The sequence below is a fragment of the Triticum urartu genome, chromosome 3A (assembly GCF_056163025.1).
Source record: "Triticum urartu cultivar PI428250 chromosome 3A, HENAU_Tu73, whole genome shotgun sequence".
Lineage (NCBI taxonomy): Eukaryota > Viridiplantae > Streptophyta > Magnoliopsida > Poales > Poaceae > Triticum > Triticum urartu.
In genome coordinates, this window is record NC_141875.1 from 345,911,073 (window position 1) to 345,930,826 (window position 19,754).

The 19,754-nt window shown below is 51.0% G+C and overlaps 1 protein-coding gene across 1 annotated transcript; it reads right to left on the bottom strand.

Moving 5' to 3' along the window:
* Positions 1-910: 910 nt before the first annotated feature.
* On the bottom strand, positions 911-1,459 carry LOC147979665 (uncharacterized). Its single transcript, XM_087515298.1, has one exon. It carries the CDS (start codon positions 1,457-1,459, stop codon positions 911-913), a length of 549 nt encoding a protein of 182 aa, XP_087371424.1.
* Positions 1,460-19,754: the final 18,295 nt, after the last annotated feature.

The following is a 19,754-nucleotide window of genomic DNA, read 5'->3' on the forward strand; positions in this document are numbered from 1 at the left end:
GTCTTCTTCATCAGCAGATATAGGGGCAAGGCCCTCTCGCCCAGTCGGCTGAGAAACCGGCTAACCAAGGCCAAGCAGCCGGTGAATTTCTGGACATCACGCAGCCGAGCCGGCTTGCGCATGCGCTTGCTGGCCTTGATCTTCTCCGGGTTTGCCTCAATGTCGCGCTCCGAGACGAGGAAGCCGAGTAGCTTTCCGTCCAGGACGCCGAAAACGCACTTTTCCGGGTTGAGCTTGACCTTGTACTCGCGCAGGTTGGTGAAGGTTTCCTTCAAATCGTCAAGGAGCATGAGGTGCTGCTTGGTCTTCACCATGATGTCATCCACATAGACGTGGATATTGCAGCTGAGTTGCGGCAGCAAGCATTTCTTCAAGCAGCGCTGGAAGGTGGCGCCGGCGTTCTTCAGGCCGAACGACATGGTGATGTAGAAATATGCCCCAAAGGGCATGATGAAGGACGCCTTCAGGGCATCGGCCGGGTCCAGCTTGATATGATGATAGCCGGAGTAAGCATCCAGGAAGGACAGGAGCTCACACCCGGCAGTGGAGTCGATGACTTGGTCGATTCGTGGGAGGGCGAATGGATCTTTGGGGCAGGCCTTGTTTAGGCTGGTGTAGTCGATACACATGCGCCAGGCCTTATTCTTCTTCAGGACGAGGACTAGGTTGGCTAGCCACTCGGGGTGAAACACTTCCATGATAAAGCCGGCCGCCAAGAGCTTGGCGACCTCTTCACCAATGGTTCTTCTCTTCTCTTCGGAAAAACATCGCAGGGGTTGACAAACAGGCTTGGCGTCCTTGCGAACGTGGAGTTTGTGCTCGGCGTACTTCCTCGGGATACCCGACATGTCCTTTGGGGTCCATGAAAAATATCTCGATTCTCATGGAGGAAGTCGATGAGCTCGCCTTCCTATTTGCTGTCGAGGCGGGTGCCCACGACAACGTACTTGCTGTAGTTGGGGTCTTCAGGGTTCAGCTTCACTTTCTTGGTCTCCTTGGAGGGTTTGAACGAGGCCTCGTCGGCTGGCTCCTCGGCCAGGATCGGCACGGTCGATGTCTCGTTGGCCAAGGCGACGATCCGGTCGAGTTGGCGCCGCTCCTCGGCTATGACCAGTGACTTGGCCAGCTTAGCATCGTCTCGGGCGCACTCTATGGACTTGCGGTAGTAGCCGATGATGGTGATGAGGCCCTTCGGACCTGGCAGCTTCATCTTCAGGTAGGCGTAGTGGGGGACCGCCAAGAATTTGGCGAGCGCAGGCCGGCCCAGCAGCGCATGGTACGCATTGGTCAGGTCCACCACTTCGAACCAGAGCAGCTCGCGTTGGAAATGATCGTTGTCGCCGAACAGGACGTCGAGTCGGACCCGGCCGATTAGAGAGCAGGAGAGGCCGGGAACGATGCCGTGGAAGATTGCCTGGGTCAGCTCCAGGTCTTTGGCCTCGAGGCCAAGCTTGGTCATGGTGTCATGGTAGAGGATATTGATGCTGTTGCCGCCGTCAATGAGGACTCGGGAGAACTTACACGTGCGTCGAGGCGCGATGATGGTGGGGTTGAGGATGAGGGCCTAACCAACCGGGTTCGGCATGACGGTCGGGTGGTCCTCCCAAGTCCAGGTGACTGGGCGCTCCGACCAGTGCATGTATTCTAGTTTGGCCGGGATCACGGTGTTCACCTCCTGCTGAAGGAGGCGCTCGCTGCATTTGTCATCGCCGAGGCTGGTGAAGACGACGTAGGTCGCGTTCTGGGATGGGTAGACATCATCGCGCATCACGCCGCCAACCAGAGGCGGAGGCGGCTACCCTGCTCCCAGAGCCGGGGCCGGAGGAGGCGGGATGTCGCCCCTCATGAGGTGCTTGGTGATGGCGCACTGTGTGTGCATGCACGGCCTTGTTCCGCTGTGGTGCTTGCAAGGGGCGTCGAGTCTCTCCTCGAAGCTCATGGTGGGTTGCCACGTCGTCTTGCCGGTCTGCCGGCGCTTGGCGGCTGGGTCGTTCGCGGGCGCCTGTTCGGCGGCCGCGACAAGCCGGTTATCGTAGCACTGGGCCGGCTGATCGGCATTGCGCTTGTTGTTCTGCTGGTTGTGCTGCTGCCAGCTTCCTTCGCCGGCCGGCTTCGGAGGGGGAACCGTCTTTGCTTTGCCGGCTTCATCTAGTGCCACCTGGATCTTCATGGAGGAGTCGGCGTTGGCGTACTTGTCCGCCGTCACCATGAGCGCGGCCATGGTGGCCGGATCGGAGCGTAAGAGCTTGTGCTTGAGGAGGGTGCCATCCTGGCACCCATTAATGAAGTATTGGATCGCTTAGACTTCGTGGACGCCCTCGCAGCTGTTCCGGAGCTCGGTCCAGCGTGCGAGGTACTCGCGGTCGGTTTCCGCCGGTCCCTGCATGCACATGGCGAGCTGACTAGGGCGGCCGGGTCATTTGTAGGTGTCGGTGAAGTTGCGCACGAAGGCCTACTTGAAGTCGACCCACGCGTTGATGCTGCCCGCTGGCAGACTGTTCAACCAGGTGCGGGCCGACCCCTGGAGCATAAGCGGCGCGTATCGCACGTCAAGGTGGTGGTTACCACTGGCGATGCCGATGGCGATGGTGTAGTCGGTGAACCAGTCCTTCGGCTTCACGGTGTCGTTGTACTTGGGGGTGTCGTGGGGGAGCGTGAACCCTTTAGTAAAGGGCTCATCCCGGATGCGTGGTCTGAAGTGCGCCGGCCCGATGGGGCCGCTCTCCTCCAGCTCCTGGGAGAGGGCGAGTTGGTCGAGGCGATGGCGGGCATCGGTGCCATCGATGGCACGGGGGCCCAGCCGGTCGGCAATCGCGCCACGGGCGGCCGGACCGACCGCAGTCGGGCATCGGCCGGGTTGGAGCAGGGGGTCGAGTCGGTGTCGGACCTCCGAGACCGGCTCGTCGCCAAGCCGCCGGCAGTCGTCGGGGCGGGGTTGCACCGGGTCCGGGTGTGACCGGAGTGCGGCTCGCTGGGTGGTGAAGACGTCGTGTTCTGATGATCGTCGGGTCCGTTGTCGCGGAGGGATCCGGATCCCGCCGGCTTGGCGAGTTGGTTGAGGCGGTCCTGCTGTGCGTTGGTCACGTCGAGGACGTCATTCACCCGCTTGAGGCGATCCTTCAGCTCCTCGCCCATGAGCTGATCCAGGCCAACCGCAGCCGCCTGGGCGGCACGCATGTTCTTCACGGGAGTCTTGTAGATGGGCGGGAGGGCGCCGAAGGCGCGCCCGGTCGCGCCGCCCCGGGCCCGCACATCAGTGAACCCGGCTTGGCTCGAGCGCGTCCGGCGTGAAGCCATGGGCGGTGTTGCACTCCAACTGAGCGGAGTCCAGGCGACACTGCTAGGCGGCGAGCGTCTCGATGAGGTCCAGAAGGCGCTGGCGGTCCTCCTAAAGCCGAGTCCGGGCCTCGGCGACGTTGGAGGCATCGATGTCGGTGCCGATGGGGATGCGAAGGCTCTGCATCATGGCACTCAGCGGGTTGGGCTAGCCGGCCCGCTCCGCTGCCGCCTTGGCTTCGGCGGCCTTCCTCGCCGCGCTGGACGAGGAAGAGGCGTCGGTGTCGGTGACGAAGACCTCCACGCAGAGGTCCATTGCCCCGGCAGGAGAGCTTCCACCAAGGGAGAGGGGGAGTTGGAAAAGTCAAGTACCTTGCTGGGGTACTCGTCAGCCGCAGGCGCATTGAAGATGCGCAGCGCGACGAAGGAGGCAGGGAGTGCGTCGATGACGTCGTCCGCCAGCATGACGGGCTCGTCGGAGTCGGAGAGGAGCCCCGTCTGAAGCATGCTCTCGACCAGGACCTCGAGCTACCCCACGGTGGGAGCCAACTATCATGGTGGGCACACGGCAGATGCCAAGGGATGGCTAAAGATAGGAGGAGGCTCGAGGGCACTGGTGGGCTCTAGAGGCTAGGTCGGCATGAGCGAGCGCGGGATGCAAGACATACCCAGGTTCAGGGCTCTCCGGAGAGATAATACCCCAAGTCCTACCGAGTGTAGTTGATGTGTATCAGTACAGAGTTGCTCCTAGAGCTGTATGGAGGAAGAAGGAATACAGGCCAAGGCCTAGGCTGCTCCCTCTCCTTGGGTGTTGCTTGCTATGTGTGTGTGAGTAAGTGAGTGATCGCCCGTATGCATGACGGCTCCTGGGGGGTTTTATAGGTCAATCCCCCAGGGGTACAATGGTAATGTTACAAGGCCATGGGGCCGGGTTATCATCGTCCGGGGAGCGGGTGCTGGGACCCGCCGGGTATCAGGGCTCGCCGAGTTCTCCGGGCACGGGGCCCACCAGGTACGGGGGCACTGTTGGCCGTCTTGTCGATCGTTAGGGAGTGGTCGGGTTGAGTCGGCTACAGTGGTGCTTCATCAGGTCGCCGCTTGCTGGCGTCATTGGTGACGACGGATGTATTGTAGCCACGCCAACCCTGGTCAGCGGGTTGGTGGGGCACTGTTGCCACGTCCGGCTGACCAGAGGCATGGGCGGGGCACTGTTGCCTTGCTCATCTTTGAATGAGGACTCGTCCCATCATATGGCCTGGATGGGACGGGAGCTGGCCCATGGCCGGGTTGGGGAACACAACAAGGGGAAGCTGGCTTGTTGAAGATGTCTTGGTGCACCGGGTTCGGCTGCCTTGCGCCGGTCGACGGGACTGGGCTTGAGGATTTTGGCCGGGTCAAGGGGCTTGGCCGGGTCGAGCGACTCGGCCAAGCGTGAGCCGGCTCGAGGGGCGTTGCTGGCCACGTTGTTTTTGAAAAGGATCTTGGTTCCGTTGCCTGCCTGGGGTTCATCCCCCGACATCATGCAAAACAACAATTGGAATGGCTTTAATCAAACGATTTTCCGAATATGATTTTGAAGATAGCCATGGGCAAAACCGCACAAGAATGCCATATGTAAACAAGGCATTACATGCCACAGAGATATAAGATAATCTCAAATATATTCTAAGTGGCATCCCATAATTGTTCACATTTAGCAAGGATTGTGATATGCACAAAGCATATCACTCCCCCATAATGTGGTGATCCATTAATATCTCAAAAGAGCCCAATAAGATGCAACTCAAATGCAATGAAGGCTCGAGACTACACACACAGATATATGATGTGCATAGCAACCTACGCATGCTAGATAAGACAAATCAAGCATATTAGGAGACACAACATATACAAACACATGCTAGGTACAAACCCTAAACATGCATGGGGCTAGTAACTTTTAATGTAGACAATATAAATACAAGTTACCGCCACGAGGAGCATTGGAATGACAAATATGATGATAATTCACTTGACTTGGTTTGAACCATAATGAATGGCGAGAATCATTTTTCTTCATGAACTAGCCAAGCCTCCAATGCCCTCCACACATCTATTGATCAATTTTGAGCTCGATGGTCCCAACCACGTTGGGTCCTAAGAAGTTAGTAACAATAGGTCTGGCAACCCAAATGGTCTTATCCACTTACAAACCACTTTGGACACCAACATACTTGGCAAACATATTACCATCAATATCCTTCCTAAGTGAATAATGATCATTGATAATTGGAGGCTTAGAGATGTTACCGTTGGGACATGACGAAGCTATGTGTCCCTTCTTACTGCAAATATAGCAACATGTACTCCCCCTTCTCTTCTTCTTTACTTTCTCAACTTGGGAAGTAATAACATGGTTCATCATGGATAGTGGCCGTTCTTCAACTTTGAGGTTGAACTTGAGATTGAGCTTGAGGCTGCTTCCCATGTAGCTTCCCTTTATAATCCCTTTTCTTCAATGGACAATATCTCACGTGATGTCCAACCTTTTTGCACTTAAAGCAAGAAATGTTGGACTCGTTCTTGGCTTGGTCTTGCCCCCTTTTCTTGTTCATGGATTTCTTCTTGTTGGAGTGAAAACTATGTCCATCATCGCACTTTTCCAAGTCTTTCTTCAAACTAGTGACTTGGGCCTTGAGCTCATTAATTTCCTCTACATGGTTAGTTTCAAGACTAGAAACAAGAGGACTAGTGGAAGTAGAAACTTCATGGTTAGAGTAACAAGACAAGGTGAGCAATTCATCATGAGGTGTATCAATATCATGTAGAAAGGAATTGCAAGGACTAGCACATGGCAATAAGGCATCTTGAGTAGAAGATGTGCTAATATCCACATGAGACTCACACGATTTTACCTTGGTGAACATAGACTCATGAGCTAAGTTTAGCCCATCATGAGAGATTAGAAGATCCTCATGAGTGCCCGAGAGCTTTCCATCACTTTCTTCCAATTTCCCATAATTGCTAGTTAGCAAATCAAGTTGATTCCTTAGCTCAACGTTTTCTTTCAACATCGGTGATTCACACAAGATAGAGTTAGTAGCACAAGCATCATTATCAATATGAGAGGAGCATGTCGAAACTAGAGACTCCGCGTGAGTAGCTTGAAGTTCCTCATGAGACTTAGAGAGTTTGGTGAGCTCTCCTTTGACATTCTTGTAGCCAAGGTCAACGTGCTCAAAATCCTCTTTAAGTTTACAATGAGTAACTTCAATCTCTTCTTTTAAAGACCTCAAGTCACTAAGACATTGATGAGCCTTAGCAAGTTCATGTTCAAGATGTTCACTTTTCGCTTGCTCGTTAAGAAATAAGTCATTACGTTTTTGAAACAAAGCAAGAACATCTTGGAACCTTTTATAAGTGTTATTTTTAGATCTGTGAAGAGTTTTCCCAATATCATAGAGATTTTGAGTCAAGTCATCATCACCATCCTCATTACAACTATCATCATTATCACTAAGAGAAGATGATACCTCGTCATTACCTCTTGCCATGAGGCACATGTGAACAAAGGGGGTTGATGATGATTCTTTTGGAGAAGAGGGTTCTTCATAAATCAAGCATGCCTCATCTTTCTTGATTTCCTCTACATGGTTAGTCATAGAACAACTAGAGGAAACCAAGGCATTTCTATCATGGCAACATGGGAGATCAAGCATATCATCACAAATGAGCTTAACACCATCATCACAAGATATTTCTTCACTCACCATGTCATTACTTTGTGGCACGCCACATGTTGGTGAAGCGGAAGATATTGAAGTGTGCAAGTAATCGGTGGTGGAAGTAATAGAGAGCTCTTCATGATTTAAAAATATGGAGAACTCCTCCATCAACTCCCCAAATAGAATATTATCTTCATCAAGATTGGACCCACCATATATATCTTCAAGTTTGGTCCAAGTCTCATGAGCCGACTTGCAAGTCGTGACTGCCTTAAACACTTCAAAGGTTAAAGCTTGATGAATGACAAGAGAAGTATCACAATCAAGATACATATCCTCAACAGATGGAGAATGTCCATCCTTAGCAATAGAAATTCCTATAAGAATAATTCACAAAGCATTTGGACCCATGGCCCGAAAGTGACAAAGCATGTGAATTCTCCCTAGGTGATAAGCTGTGCCATCCATATCAAAAGTGTTGTTGTGCACTAGTTCACTAGTCGACATCGTTACTCTCTAGGCGGTGAAGCCTAATAAGGAGAGACCGGGCTCTATACCAATTGAAAGGACCATGATGTCGCCTAGAGGGAGGGGTGAATAGGCGTTTTAAAATCTTTTACGGATTTGGCTATATCCTAATGCGGAAATAAACTGAGCGGATACTTTTCAAGCACGAATCCTAAATATACTAGGCTCACTAAGTGCACCGACAACTTAGGTTAAACAAGATGAGAACAACGAGGATATGAGTAAGCACAAGTAAGTCAGACAAACTTACTCAATGTATATCACGAGATATGGAAATGAATAATACACACCACCACAAGTAAGCAATACAAGCTTACACAAATTATATCAGAATATATGGAATTGAATAATACAAGCAAACTCAAGTAAGCACTACAATCTTACACAAGTTATGTCACAACATATGGAAATGAATGTTACCGGCAAGCAATTCACACTAAGCATAAGATAGAACAATAGTAGAAAGTATTAATTGTGAATATAAAGTGTAGGCCTAAATAATCTCTTCAAGGGAATGGCCAACAAAATATAATAAGGACAATAAGATATAGTGAATGCACGGTCAAGTGACCAAAGTAAACCACAAGTAAGGAGTTAGGGTTAGGGATAACCAAATTCGCGAAGACGAGGATGTATCCCGATGTTCACTTCCTTGGAGGGAAGCTAGTCACCGTTAGAGAGGTGGATGTTACCACGAAGGCACACCAACGCCACAAAGGCTCACCCTATTTTCCTTGAGATATCACCACGAAGGCAATTCTCAACCACTAGTGGTAGACCTTGAGGCGGCCTTCAAACCTTCATAGACTTTTCGGGGACAAATCACAAGTTGATTCCTCACCGGAGCACTCCCGCCGTCTAGCAGTCTCCAACCTCCAAGAGTAACAAGAACAAAGGGGAAATGCTCAAGACTTGCTCAAATCACGAATTCCTTTAGTCAAGAGAGGGAGAGGGAGTGGATCTATCACTTGATTGGAAAAACTCTCAAGAACTCTCACGAATCTCTCTAGGATCTAAGATTTGGTGTAGGAGAAGTGAGAGGGAGCCACTTGTGTTCTTGGGGCGATTAGGGATGAAGTGGTCAACCCTCTACCGGATTAGTAGAGGGGTATATATAGAAGGCCTAGAAAACTAGCCGTTTGTGAGTAAGTGACAGCATCGGGCTAGACATACGGGCAAGGGCCGGACATCTGGCGGCTGAGAAAAGCACACACACACGCATGTGAAAAAAAGAAACCAGAGTACAGGCCCCAGACATCTGGCCAAAATTGGGGCCCCGGACATCCAGCGGGCACAGCCAACATTTGAAAACAGGTTCTGGAATTTGCGGGCCGGATTTCCGGGAGGATCCCGGACATCCCGGGTGACCTGGAAGCCCGGACATCCGGCCAAGTCTCGGATGTCCAGCCATGAAAAAAAACAGCAAGAACTCCAAAACTAAAACATGCATAACTGTTACATCCGGACGATGATCTTGGGATTGTTTTGAAGCTATGGAAAAACTCCAAGTCCTCACATAGAGAACCACCCAATATAAGCCAAAATGGAGGGTGCAAAGTACGCAAGGGTTATACATATACTTTGGGGAACCTAGTTGGCTTTGGATTTTCTTTTGAGATATGTAGGCATATTGTATTTGTATTGGATAGGAGTGAAATATGCCTATGTTGGAATATGATGTGAGAAGAATAGAAATAGATGATGTTGACTTGAGCAAATCCATCACTAACCCCTTTGATCGCCTCTTAATAGTGCGGGATCCCTATAACTCAAGAAACATAAAAGAACTATATTAGATAGCTTCCGGAAACTCATTCTTGAGCATATATCCTTTTCGATGGTCATCGATCCTCACATCTAAAGCCAAAGGAACTAATACCTTTGGCTAGAACCTTTCACTTGAGCTTTATATTGATGTTTCCTCATGGCTCGAGTTGAAGGCAAGACATTGGAGAAGTTTTCAAGTAGCTCCCCCATACGCAATGTGGGAAGCTTTGCTTTGCATTCATCTTTACTTGTCCATCAACATTAATTACTTGATGATATACTTTGATGAGCACCAAGCTTTCTTATAAGCACCAATCTCATGATAATTACCTAACCCACATAACATACACAACACATAGTATGGGTTAGTACACAAAGCGCAATTGATAAATTCTAACCATGCCACAAGATCTCATGTGGCATATGATATCGCTTGTGTGTTGGCCATCTTAGAGGTCAATCTTTTATCTTCATATTGGTCAACATTTATCTTTGCTCCATGATTAATATTGATGTCTTGAAGGCCTGTAATGCCCCGAGACCGTTGCGCCAGGTGTCTTCCAGTTATTCGCCTTCGTTGCCATGTCTTTTGCTTGCGTGTTGCATTTCATCATGTCACCTCTTGCATCGCATCATGTCATCATGCCATCATTTCAATAATCTTATAACTTTTATAAATAAATTGTATGGATCTTCGATCCATTCAAATCGAGGGAGATGCACATGGTGATTTTCTCTTTATAACATATATCCTCCCAATATTATTAGGGAGCTATTATAATTATTCTAACTCACTTGCAAAATAATTCCATGTATTTTCTACTTCGAGTTTGGTCCCCAAACTTTGCCCATATTTTTCTTTCATCGCTTTCCTGATCTCCACAAAATTCTGAACATTTTTGGACTCTCCAAAAATGTTTTCCTAATTCAAACTTATTTGTATCACATTCAAATGTGTTCGAATGCAATCCTTCCAAGCGGTGCCAAATGTATTTTTCTCGGATCAAGCTCCTTTTTATGAGTCCAAGAAAATTGGCGCCTGCTCAAATTCTTCTCCCATCTCTCTCTACATTTCTTATTTCTCTGTTTATTTGTTAATCAGGGAAAATAGACTTAGGGAGAGAGAGATTCCAGCGGCAGCCCAACTCCTTCGTTTTTTCTTCTCCACCAAAAGGCCCAAGGCCCTGGTCATTTACCTCCCCACTGGGCCGGCCTCCCAAGGCCCAGCCGCCCCTCCTAACCCTAGCGCACCCCTAGCCCGTTCGATCCCCCTCCTCCTCCCGTCAGCGCCGCCAGCGAGAGTCTGGCTCGATCCCCTTTCTTCTCCACTCTGCCGCGCCCGATCCCGCTCGTCCCCATCTCCCTCTCGACCCCCTTGTCCACTTCTCGCTAGTGCCGTCCCCGGCCTCGCTCGACCTCCTTCTCCCCTCGACCTCACGATCTGCCTCCATCCTCCATGCGCGAGGACGCCGCCAACAACGGCGTCGCCATCATCGTCACGCGCCTGCAGCTCTCGGCCTCCTGCCCGAGTCCAGGCCGCCGCCGCGCCTCCTCCCCTGCCATGGGCACCACGAGTTCGTCCCCGCCACCTTGCACTCACCTTGGTCGTGCCTCCCTCTGCTGCCACCCAAGCCCCTCGCCTCGTGCCTCTGCTTCTCCTCACATCGCCCGAAGCACTCCCGCGCCGCCAGTGGAGGCCAACTCTGCTGCACCTCCGGTCGCTGCCGTCCAGGATGACCCCAAGCTCCTGCTGCAGTCGCTGCCCGAGCCGTCCTCTCCGGCCAACTCTGCCGCGCCTCGCCCCTTCCTCTGCTCCCTTTCGGCCTCCTCCTCGTTGCTGTCATAGCCACAAGCCGAGGCTTGCCTTGCCACCCCTTCACCCGTCCTGTGCTCGCGATCGCGCAACACCATCTTTGCTACCTCTATGCGCCTGTGGCCCTTGTTGGACCGAACGCCTCCGGCCCCAATCCGTCAACTACCCCGGAGCTCACTTGGACACCAAGTACAACGATGATCCGCGAAGACCCTAGCTGCGCCAAGTTCCTCTTCGACCAACGTACAACTACCGGTGCATTCCTCAAGTCTGACTACAGCGTGAACAAGTACTGTCTCCGAAGAACCGTGTAACGGAACCGTCAAGTTCGACTATGACACGTGTACGACTACGTGGGATTCCTCGGACGCCAAGTTCAATGATGCATCAAGTTCCTCGTCGTGACCCCGAACATCTATGGAAACTCATGCAACGATAAACATGTTCCACTACCATCGCTGAGATCGCGAGAACCTCTCCCGTCGACCCTAGAGCATGTGAGAATGACTACTTCCACTCCGAAAGTCCCGAGAACGTCTACTTCCCCTACACCGCATCGTACTTGAACCGTTCCGATAATGCACGCTCCGAAAGGTATAACCATCGAGACGACCCTCCATGGACCGAATGCATGTGTGATGTATGAGATGCCCGTGCTTGCACCGTGCTCAAATTGTCGGTGCATGTTGCCCCGCTTTTGCCTTGTTACCGACATGTGGAAACCCGGTTACCGGGATCACCCCACCATTTTGCATGACACGCTCACGTCAATTTTCCTTTTGCACCAGTATCTCCATGAGCTACCGGAACCGATATGTTGCCGTGGCACCATTTTCGGATTCGTTGCCGTGGCACCCCTTTCGTTTCCGCCATGATGACTAATGCTTCATAAAATGCTCTTATCAACATTTTCATAAAAATTGTTTAAAACTTGCACATGGCATCTGCATCATGATAACAACTTTAAGAATGTTTAAATTGTTGTTTGCTTCAATTGCTAAATGCTCATGAGGATTTTTCGGACTTGTTGCTTGTTGTTCCGGCCTCATTTAAACTTGCCTAGACAGGTAGTTTTACTTTGCTTCATCCCTTGCCATGCTAATCAACATTTAATATTGTTGAGTACATAAACGAGATCGAACTAAATAACTTGTTGTGGTGCTCCGTCAATATGCAACTCGTTGCATATTGAGCTCCACTTAACTTGTAGTTTTGTTTGTGCACTTTGCCATGCCATGCCTCTTTAAACCGGACATGCATCATACTTGGTTGTGCATCATGCCATGTTTATGTGGTGGTTGTTTACTATGTTGTTTGCTCCTTTCTGGTGTTGCTTCTTCGGGTTGGTTCCGACAACGTCGCGTTTGTGAGGATCCGTTCGACTATGTCTGTTTGTCTTCTTCATGGACTCATTCTTCTTCCTTGCGGGATCTCAGGCAAGATGACCATACCCTCGAAATCACTTCTATATTTGCTTGCTAGTTGCTAGCTCTTTTGCTATGCTGCGATACCTACCACTTGCTATATCATGCCTCCCATATTGCCATGTCAAACCTCTAACCCACCTTATCCTAGCAAACCGTTGTTTGGCTATGTTACCGCTTTGCTCAGCCCCTCTTATAGCGTTGCTAGTTGCAGGTGAAGATGAAGTTTGTTCTATTTTTTGGAACATGGATATGTTGGGATATCACAATATCTCTTATTTTAATTAATGCATCTATATACTTGGTAAAGGGTGGAAGGCTCAGCCTTATGCCTGGTGTTTTGTTCCACTCTTTCCGCCCTAGTTTCCGTCATACCGGTGTTATGTTCCTTGATTTTGCGTTCCTTACATGGTTGGGTGTTATGGGGACCCCTTGACAGTTCGCTTTGAATAAAACTCCTCCAGCAAGGCCCAACCTTGGTTTTACCTTTTTCCTCACCACCACCTACTTTTTCCCTTGGGAGTCACTCTCCCGAGGGTCATCTTTATTTTAAGCCCCCCCGGGCCAGTGCTTGTCTAAGTGTTGGTCCGAACCGAGTAGACTGCGGGGCCACCTCGGGGAAACTTGAGGTTTGGTTTTACTCGTAGGATGTCTCATCCGGTGTTGCCTTGAGAATGAGATATGTGCAGCTCCTATCGGGATGTCGGCGCATCGTGCGGTCTTGCTGGTCTTGTTTTACCATTGTCGAAATGTCTTGTAACCGGGATTCCGAGTCTGATCGGGTCTTCCTGGGAGAAGGAATATCCTTCGTTGACTGTGAGAGCTTGTGATGGGCTAAGTTGGGACACCCCTGCAGGGTTTGAACTTTCGAAAGCTGTGCCCGCAGTTATGGGCAGATGGGAATTTGTTAATGTCCGGTTGTAGAGAACTTGAAACTTAACTTAATTAAAATGCATCAACCGCGTGTGTAGCCATGATGGTCTCTTTTCGGCGGAGTCCGGGAAGAGAACACAGTATCGTGTTATGCTTGAAAGTAAGTAGTTTCAGGATCACTTCTTGATCACTTCTAGTTCATGACTGCGCTTTGCTTCTCTTCTCGCTCTCATTTGCGTAAGTTAGCCACCATATATGCTAGTGCTTGCTGTAGCTCCACCTCACTAACTTTTCCCTACCCATAAGCTTAAATAGTCTTGATCTCGCGGGTGTGAGATTGCTGAGTCCTCGTGACTCACAGATACTTCCAAACAGTTGCAGGTGCCGATGATACCAATGCAGATGACGCAACCAAGCTCAAGTGGGAGCTCGTTGAAGATCTTGTTCGTTGTTTTGTTTCGTTTTCGGTTGATCAGTAGTGGAGCCCAGTTGGGGCGATCGGGGACCTAGCAATAGGGGTTGTCTTTCTTTATTTGGTTCCGTAGTTGGACCTTGATTGTATTCTGGATGATGTAATGCTATATTTATGTATTGTGTGAAGTGGCGATTGTAAGCCAACTCTTTATCCCTTTCTTATTCAGTACATGGGATGTGCAAAGATTACCCCTCTTGCGACATGCCTACTATGCGGTTATGCCTCTAAGTCGTGCTCCGACACATGGGAGATATAGCCGCATCATGGGTGTTACAAGGCCCTATTGATATCTTCACTATGCTTCATTTCTTCAAGACATAATAACCAATATCTCAATTCACCATGATCATATCAAATTTCTCCTTGAATATCATATTGGACATCATTTGCTCGTACTCATGCTCCAACATAGTATCTTGAGAGGCACAATTAATTCTTCACTTGAATTACTTGCTTCGAGACATAATAATCCATGACTCAACATATGAGCTCATAATGATCCTATCTTCAAGCATATGTAGAATTCTTCTCTTTAATCATTCTCTCAAGATCTTGATCCATCATGGTTCAACCTATAAGCCTTGATGCATGCACAACAATATGTATATGGCATTCATTTCGAATCCATTCTATCTCCTTCTTGCATCACCATGGAACAAACATCCTTCAGTTCATCCAATATTCTTCATGCATTGGAAATGGAACTTTCCTTCAAATGTATAACTCAACGCAAACATTAGTCCATTAGGATTGTCATAAATTACCAAAACCAGACATGGGGAATACATGTACTTTCAGTGTTCTGGTCCAAGGTGAGCCGGAATGACTCTGCCTGGATCCGCTGTGATTGCGCGTCCAAGGTGGCTCATTCTGTCGCCATCCTAGCATTCTCAGTAGTAAGTTCTTCCTTGGCATGAGCTATCTCGTCTCGCAGCTTTGCGATATCCACTTTGTGCTGTTCTTGAGTCTTCGGGGTTACCTCTGTCCCCATTAAAGTCGCCAAAGCATCCAACATCTCGGTCAAAACCTGATCCGGCGGGCGCGCAGAGCCGCCAGCACCAACCGTCGCTGCAGCCGTTGAATTGGAGGTCATAGCCGCAGTGGTCGTTGAACCGAGCACCGGTTGTGTACCAGCCATGAAGATCGCAACCCTGTTCGGCGGCTCATAGGGGTCCAAAATACTGTCACCATCGGAACAGCCCCCAAGCCTAGTCTTGTAGTTGATACATTGAGTCGGTCTCACCAGTTGAAGACTCACCATCAGAGAAGATTACCGTCTCTCCCCCGGAGACAGATCCTTCAAGATCCGCCCCATGGATGAAGCCAACGAAGACATGCTTCACGGCGGTTTGAACCTTGATGGGTCGTGCGCGCTGAGCCATCTCGACAATGTCAGCGCAGGTGTCCGGCCCAGGCCCTGACTCACCGGTCTTGCCGATGAAGACATGGATTCCGCCAAAGGGGAACCGGTACCCGTACTCAACTGAGCCGGCCTCGGGGCCCCAGCCAGTGTCGTCGATGTAGAGCTTTCCGCGACGACTCTTGGTCATCCGGCCCACGACGTATCCCTTGATCCCTGCGAAGCTGCCCTTCAAGAACTCGAAACCACTTTGCACTGGCCCCACGGTGGGCGCCAACTGTCGTGGACTTAAAACGGTAGATGCCTTAGCGAAAGGACTTAGGTGTGGAGCCATCGCCGCTAGGTTATCTTGAAGGGGTTAAAATGGGACAAAGGACACAGGGAGTTTACCTAGGTTCGGCCCCTCTCAACGAGCTAAAAGCCTACTCCTACTTTAGGTTGTATTGCTTGGGTTTCGATGACCAGGGATCAATATACTTGACCAAGCTCTCAATCAATTGTTACTTGAGTTAACCCACCGCCGGGTCACCCCTTTATATACACAGGTTGATGCCCGGTGGCTTGCAGAGTCCCGGCCGGCTCATACACAACGTGTCCGGCTCAGTGACCAACTAAGCTTGTCGTACAATACAAGTTAAACATATGGCGGCTTACGCCCGTGGGCCTCAAGTCGTCCCCGAGTCTTGGGCCTTCAATGAGCTTGCTCTATGAACCGCCATCTTCATATCTTCTTGGGCCTTCATCCTATGAGCCGCCAGTGGCATGACCCGGCCCCTCCTGGGTGGGTCATATCCAGTAGTTATATCCCCAAAAGGTGGCTCTTTGTTGTATGGGAATATTTGGGAATTTATAGAAGTGGAATTAGGTTAAACGGAGCTCTTGTGCCCACAAGCTCAGGGGGCGCGCCCCTCGAGCTTGTGGCTCTCTCGTATCTCATCTGGTCTCCTCTCGAAGCTTCTAGGGTCCCTTCTGGTCCAGAAAAAATAATCCTAAGATTTTTTCCATTTGGACTTCGTTTGATATTGATTTTCTGAAAAACCCAAAACAAGCAAAAGACAACAACTGTCCCTGGGCATTGGGTTAATAGGTAGTCCCTAAAATAGCATATAAATGCATATAAAACATCCAAGATTGATAATATAATAGCATGGAACAATAAAAAATTATAGATACGTTGGAGACGTATCATGGCCACCAACATTCGATAAGCAGATTGTACCGTAAATACTCCACTATTCTCATGGGGCCATGACCAAAAATCATCCAACTGCCTAGTACACAAAGGAATGGCCATTATTGCAACCGCATTTGTTTACAAGACTACCTCTGCAAGCATAGGGCGATTCCGATCTCCATTAACGGTAATGAGCTCACTCACAAGTTGCAGGGGGTTTATCATCCGACCGGTGATCGGCCTCATGTAGGATGGGCAGGGAATCCAATTGTGTTGCCAAATATTTGTGGACTATCCATCACTAATCTGCCCGCAGGAAATCACAAGAGGGAAAGTACTTTGCTTTCGAGACCCTTGCGATCAAAGAATTCAGTTCCACTAGTATGCGCCAACCCTACCTAGCAAGTAGTGCGAGATTAAAAAGCTCAATATCTCGGGACCCTAGTCCTCCACAATGCTTGGGCCTTGTCATCATGCTCTACGAGACCCAACTGAGCTTCGTTTGCCCTCCTTACTTCCTCACTAAAACTTGTGAATCAAAAAATGTATATGCTCGCATAGACCTCGGGGGAGCTTGAAACATGACATGGAGTATGCTGGAACACCCCGAGCAACAAATTTAACTAGAACTTCCTTACCAGCCACCGATAGTAACTTGGCAAGCCATCCCTTCACCTTATTCCATACTATGTCTTTCAGAAATTTGAAGGCCCATTCTTGCTGTTGCCAACATCAGAAGACATCCCCGGTATATTTCTGACAAAGACTCATTGGTGACATTAGGGCTGTTTTGACTTCATCTCTGAGGCTGTTTGAGCAACCCTTAATAAAGAAAACTGAAGATTTGGACAAGTTAATGCTCATACCAGAGGCACTACTATAACTCTCCAACAGACAGGACAACTTAGTTGCTCCATCTGTACTGGCCTTGACAAACATCAGGCTATCATCTGCAAAGAGCAAGTGGCTCATCGACGGTGCTGATGGAGCTACTCGAATTCCTCTGAGGTGCGGTGATTCATGTTTTGTTTTCAAGAGGCGTGTAAGGTCCTCCGTTGCTAACAAGAATAGACATGGAGAGATTTTTTTGAAAGATCCAGCATCGCTGGCTTTTCATATATTAAGCAGAGAGCATAGGGGAAGAAAATTCATAATCAAGTGATCATGGTGGGGGTGTTACAGAGTTGGCGCCAGGAAGAGATCGTCGGAAGGACAGCAGGCAGAAAGAAAAAATCGGCCTGGGTCGCCAAGTGGTGTTTCTAGGCATTTGGCCCCGGCTAGCCTCCAAGAATCCATGTCATGCCTTATTGCTCCGAAGATTTCATCACTCTGCCTTTGCTGATCTCTAAATGTCCTTGCATTCCTCTCGAGCCATATATGCCAGGCCACCAGCATCAAGGTGGACTGGACCCTTTTCCTGTTTGCCATCCCAACTGCACGCATGGCATGCCTCATCCGTTGTTTTGACGATCCGATAGGTCCAGCTGCTGCGGTTGTGAGACCAGCGCAACATGGAGAGATTGGGTCCCCTTGTCGGATCCTCACGGATGGTTAAATTCTTCCAACTTGCCACCATTAAAAAAGACTGCAAATTTTAAGTAGCGTACCATCCTCATAATTAGAGAACTCCAAGAAGGTGCAAACCCCATCTCCTTAAGCAACAACATTTTCTTTTTGAGGGGGAGGGGAAGGGGAAGGGGAGGGGGCCCCTTAAGCAGTTGCATAAGAGCATCTCCAATCGTTGAGCCCCCAGGAGGCATTTTTTCGCTGCCTGGGGACTGCCGGCGAAGATTTTGGCCCGGGGATGAAAATCTTCCCAGCCGTGTCCACCCCAAGCCACCCCGTCCTTCCAGCAGCGCGTCCTCGCCGCCTCCGCTGGCCGCTGCTGCTCTCGTCCGCTATGGCCGCCGTTGTTCATGCCCGCGCCCTGCTGCTCGCGCCCGTGCCTGGCCGCGTGCACCCTCCCTGACTGCCGCCGACGAGGATGGAGAGGAGGAGGAGAAGGAGGTGGGGGCGTGCCTGCCACGCCCCGGCCAGCTCGGCCGCCGCACGCGCCGCCCGGCCTCCCGCCCTGGCCGCCCGTGGAGCGCGCGAAGGAGCTGGGGTCCCCGAGCTCCTGCAGCACGCTGAGGGAGGAGGGCAGCTCCACGGCCTCCAGCTCGCCCGTCGGGTCGGTGACGCCGGCCGAGCGGAGGAAGTCGAGCGCGAGCAGTAGCAGTGGGAGCACGCGGCAAGAGCAGTAGGCGGGCGCGGCGAGCATGGGCGTTGCCGTGCGCGGGCGCAGGCGGGCACGACGCGGGCGCGCACGGCGTGCGGCGGCAGTAGGAGCAGGACGCGGGAGACGTGCGGCGGCAAGGACTTCACGCGCACCACAAAACTGCTGGGCAAGCTCCGCGCGTGGTGCCGAAGCTCACGGACTACGGCTTCCACCCGCTGCTCCCGCACCTACTGGCCGCAGCCAAGTGCCCCGGCAGGACGCGTGCGGTGGCAGCAGGAGCAGGGCGGGGAGCGAGCCGGGGCGGCGGCGGGGGCGAGAAGGAATGGCGGCTGCGGCGGCCCGGGGCGGCGGCGGGGGCGAGAAGGCGGGGCGGGGCGGAGGAGGCGGAGCGGCGAGCTCTGGCAAGAGAGCAGCATGCGGCGGGAGGGAGAGAAAGGATGAGGCGGGGCGGGGCGGGGCGGGGCCGATCTTTTTGCATGCATGGGTGGTCCCTAGCAGAGAAAGGAGGAGGAGGAGAGAGAGGAAAGAGGCTGACGCGTGGGGTTTCGCCATGCAAAAAGTAATGCCGGCGGCCCCAAGGGCCTCCGGATGGGCTGGGTGTGGCTTGAGGTTGCCAGGGCTATTTTTGCTCGAATCCGGCGAAAAATAAGGACTTGAGAAAATGAGTGGGACGTTTTTTGTCCGCCGACGCCCAAAAAATGGTCTGGGAAAGCGTCTTGGGGGGCTAGTGGAGATGCTCTAAGCACCCACCATTATACAAAGCCTAGTGTGGTCTCGTTGCGGTTATGAGAGGCCGACTCCGCAGCCCGAGCAAGGAAATAGCCCAACCCACGTTCAGGCCGCGGTACACGTAACCCCCCACCCCCCTGAATGAGATCCAATGTCTTGCTGTGAGCAAGGCACCGATGAACAGTATGGTGACCGGCTCCCCTCTCCGCATCGTCCGAGCCAGAATCAACGGCCAGATCTGCATGAACAGTAACCGTTCTACAATGTTCGGTCTACAGTACCCCACCTACAGTGTTTGGTTTATAATCTCCCGTACAGTGTTCTGCGTTACAGTATTCGATCTGAACCGTCTCCTTGATTCAACGGCTGACTGGGCCGCCAGTTATGCCGTGCCTTGCTGTGGGCAAGGCACT